This window comes from Macrobrachium rosenbergii, chromosome 54 (genome assembly GCF_040412425.1).
Source record: "Macrobrachium rosenbergii isolate ZJJX-2024 chromosome 54, ASM4041242v1, whole genome shotgun sequence".
In the NCBI taxonomy this organism is placed as follows: Eukaryota; Metazoa; Arthropoda; class Malacostraca; order Decapoda; family Palaemonidae; genus Macrobrachium; species Macrobrachium rosenbergii.
Genome location: NC_089794.1, coordinates 58,790,351 through 58,794,067, shown reverse-complemented (window position 1 = coordinate 58,794,067; position 3,717 = coordinate 58,790,351). Strand labels below are relative to the sequence as shown.

Here is a 3,717-nt window from a genome sequence, read left to right as displayed (position 1 = left end):
AAATAATGCACGGAAATCTACAGGAGTGAGGATGATGTGACAATATATGATATATATATATATATATATATATATATATATATATATATATATATATATATATATATATATATATATATATATATATATATGTCTAACTGATACACGAAAATATGGAACATAATGAATGTATAAATAAAGGCAAGGCCATGAAGGAAAAAAGAAACAATGGAGTGGTTCCTAGGCCTTTCGACACAACAGTCCTTTACTAGCAGACTGATGAAAAATATAAAAATAAGTTACAAGAAAGCTCGTATATTAACAAATGGCATCCAGATATCCCTGAGGGTGGGGTTTATAAGGAACAGATGCACCTGGAATCCAACACAGTTGAAGAGTCAGTGGAACTACCAAAACAGAGATAAATCTTTTGACAGGTTTTACAAAGTATTAGGACAATTGGCTCTAAAAGGAGAGGAGCTGATTACAGGAATATACAGGGGAAGAGACTAACCACCAAAAATGACCTTCGAATGAATAAGCTGATTACGTATTTATAAAAGTACAATATTTTCTCCTTTTGGTAAACAATAACAATTTTTGCAAAATGAAAATTTCAAAAAACTATTATACATACAGAGACCTGAAAAACATTTATAAAGTAAATAATTAGTTATTAATTCTTTGATTTTATATTTAAGGTAATTATTGAACATTTTACTAGTACAGGGGTCCAAATACTACATGCCAGGGCTAAGGTTGAAATTACAGCTGTATGTAAGCTGTATAATTGCAGATTCTTAAAGATCTTGTGAAGAGAAATCTTTCGATCTGGCAATTACTGAACTGTCAGTCCAATTTATCCAGTGTAATTTTTCAATTAAATGAATGAATATTGCATATGATGTTTGCCCAGTTTTGACAGAATACATATCCTGCATAATTCAAATGTTTACTAGATTGACCTATATCAAAAGAAGAGCAGTCCAAGAATGGAATTTTATATATTATGATGTCGCTTTCCTTAGGGCTATTTTTTATTAACATTTCTTTTAGTGTGCTGTTAAAGGAAAAAAAACAGGTTGACATTAAAAGATTATAAAAATGATTTTATGGTTTCAAAACCACTAAAATCAGTCAGGCTAAGAATGTTCTTAGGGGTTTCTTTCTCCATGTTACTTTCACTATAAAACTTTTGTGGGGTTTATTATACCAAATATCTACTATGGGTTTCACAGATAGTGCAAGTGCGATTTTTTGCAATTATTCTGTAACGAACACTCCAATCAGTACGAGATTTTGCTATAGTGTATTAGACCCAGTGAGGAAACTTATAGGAGTATCATAAATCATTTATTGTAAAAAATAAAGACTTTTGAACCTATACCAAGAGGCAAAACTCATTAGCCAAGCAAGAAAACGAACACCAGCTTAGAAAAGCTGCGCCTACCTTCACCTCCAAACCCCTTCTTCTTCCTCCCCTCTCCTTTCTTCCCTCACCTGCCCTACGTCCTTCCTTCTCTCTTTCTCTCTCTCTCTGAAAGTTGCTTTGATTTAAACATAGTTTTTACGAATTTTGTATATCTATCTAATATTAATTGACATTGTTGTATAAATGTAACGATTCACTGGTTGTTACCCTCCAGTTAATTGATCTATTTATACACTGATTTGCTTTCTCTCTCTCTCTCTCTCTCTCTCTCTCTCTCTCTCTCTCTCTCTCTCTCTCTCTCTCCTTTCTGTCAGTTTCTGCAGATGTGGGAGTGGTGCAGAGGCTTAACCATTTTTTCCTTTTGCCCCATGCTTCTTAAATTTAAAGTGTTCGCTTAATAGCAATATATATATATATATATATATATATATATATATATATATATATATATATATATAATATATATATATATATATATATATATATATATATATATATATGCGTATATATATATATACATATATATACATATATATATATATATATATATATATATATATATATATATATATATATATATATATATATATATATATATATATATATAAAATCATAATATAATGTCTTTGAACAATATGCAATTGTACACCATTATATCATTGCTTATTTCGGTATTGGGTATGAGCGTAGGTGATAGGTAATCATAGGAAATGAGAAACAATATTTTTATTTCACCTAATATTACATATATTTGCCACCAACCCCACCCTTTCCCCCCCATGAAAACTTATAACGCTCTGTAAGGACTGAATTGAATTTGATTGAATATTTGTATCAATCGATAACGGGACTCGAATATGGGTAGGATATAATCCTTCATATTTAATTTTCTTTGAAGTTTTTTAATTTATTTTTTTATTTTTTTTTAGTCTTCGTCACTTTCTGAGAGCAAGTGAACTTCATCGTCAGTGTCACTGTCAAGACTAATAATGACAGGATCAATACTGTCATGCATGTTATCTGTTGAACGATAACTGGCCTCAAAAGATCGTGATCGACGTACTGACCCTGCCCATACATCGCCAGTGACAGAGAACCTTTCTTCCTCCAATCTGGCCTGCAGGTCTGCTCGGGTGAAACGTTGGAGTGAGGAGCGCACGTATCGTTTCATGTGTCCCCACACCTGCTCGATTGCATTGAGCTCGGGATGTGCGAGCGGCAGGCGGACGATTTCGTGACTCCATTCTCGAATAGTGTTATTTACCTTGTACTCAAGCTCTGGCCTGTTTTGATGGCATATGTAGAGGAGTTCAGGTCTTGTAGCATGCTGCGGGAAGGATACATTTCTGCGCTGTAACCATTCAGTGAGGTCTGATTTCCTGGTAGCAGTGGTGGGACAACGACTCTCTTCAGTCATTATGCTATGGTATGGAGCATTGTCCATCACTAATACCGAAGGCTCCTCTAGGAGTGGCAGGAGCTGAGTTGTTAGCCACCGTAAGAACATTTCGCCATTCATTTTCCCGTGGTAGTCGCCGCTGGTATTTTTAGCAGGGAAGCAGAGGAAGGAGCCCTCAATGAAGCCATCGGCTGTACCACCTGCAACTACCACGAAACGTTCCCCCTCTCCTGGTGGCGCCTGACGGCTGTAATTGGCACTGGTATTTGGCTGTGGTATCCACCCATTCCATGTTATGACTCATTCTGGTTGTGAACCACGTTTCATCCAGGTACACTACCTCCCTGCCGTCTTCCCTGTGTCTTTGAAGGCCCCGCAAGGAACGTATCCTTTGGCACATGATGTCAATCGACTCCTTCTTGACATACATTTTGTGGAGTAAGCGCCATAGCGAAATCTTTGAGGTACTTTCAGGGATGATACTTTCTTCCTTCAGGTTCTGTGCCAGGGATGCGAGAGTAAAAGCCTGCTTGGCAACAAACTTTGTATGGATGTGCCGACGTATGGCTCCTACAGAGAAGCTGTCAAAGATAGGCTGTGCTGGAGGCGTTGGTGGTGTGACGGGCCGTGGCCTAGTCCTGCGATACACAGTCGAATGCACCGTCCCCACTTTCATCCTCAAGGCTGCTGCAACACGGTGGTAAGGCCTATATGAAGGAAAGGATTTATATAGATATGTATCATATAAAATAAAATTTGAACATCCATGACTTGAAAATACGTGCATCAGTATAATCAAGGCTTTAACTCTGATGAATGTCCTGTGGAAAGGGTCAATATTTATTTGTAATCCATAGAGTAAATGTAACAAATTACCCATTCAAACGAATCTGAAGGCAATTGTCAG

At 36.3% G+C, this 3,717-nt stretch overlaps 1 protein-coding gene across 1 annotated transcript; it reads right to left on the bottom strand.

Moving 5' to 3' along the window:
- Nucleotides 1–2,336: 2,336 nt before the first annotated feature.
- On the bottom strand, nt 2,337–3,259 carry LOC136834702 (uncharacterized). The gene is made up of 2 exons (XM_067097285.1): nt 3,239–3,259; nt 2,337–3,080 (listed from the first exon to the last, which is right to left on the bottom strand). Exons 1-2 carry the CDS (start codon nt 3,257–3,259, stop codon nt 2,337–2,339), a joined length of 765 nt encoding a protein of 254 aa, XP_066953386.1.
- Nucleotides 3,260–3,717: the final 458 nt, after the last annotated feature.

Coding starts and splice junctions, on each gene's coding strand:
- LOC136834702 (XM_067097285.1), bottom strand. CDS start 3,259: ATGGCGCTTACTCCACAAAAT. Junction 3,081..3,238: donor TGGCGCTTACTCCACAAAAT/GTATGTCAAGAA, acceptor TGGATACCACAG/CCAAATACCAGTGCCAATTA.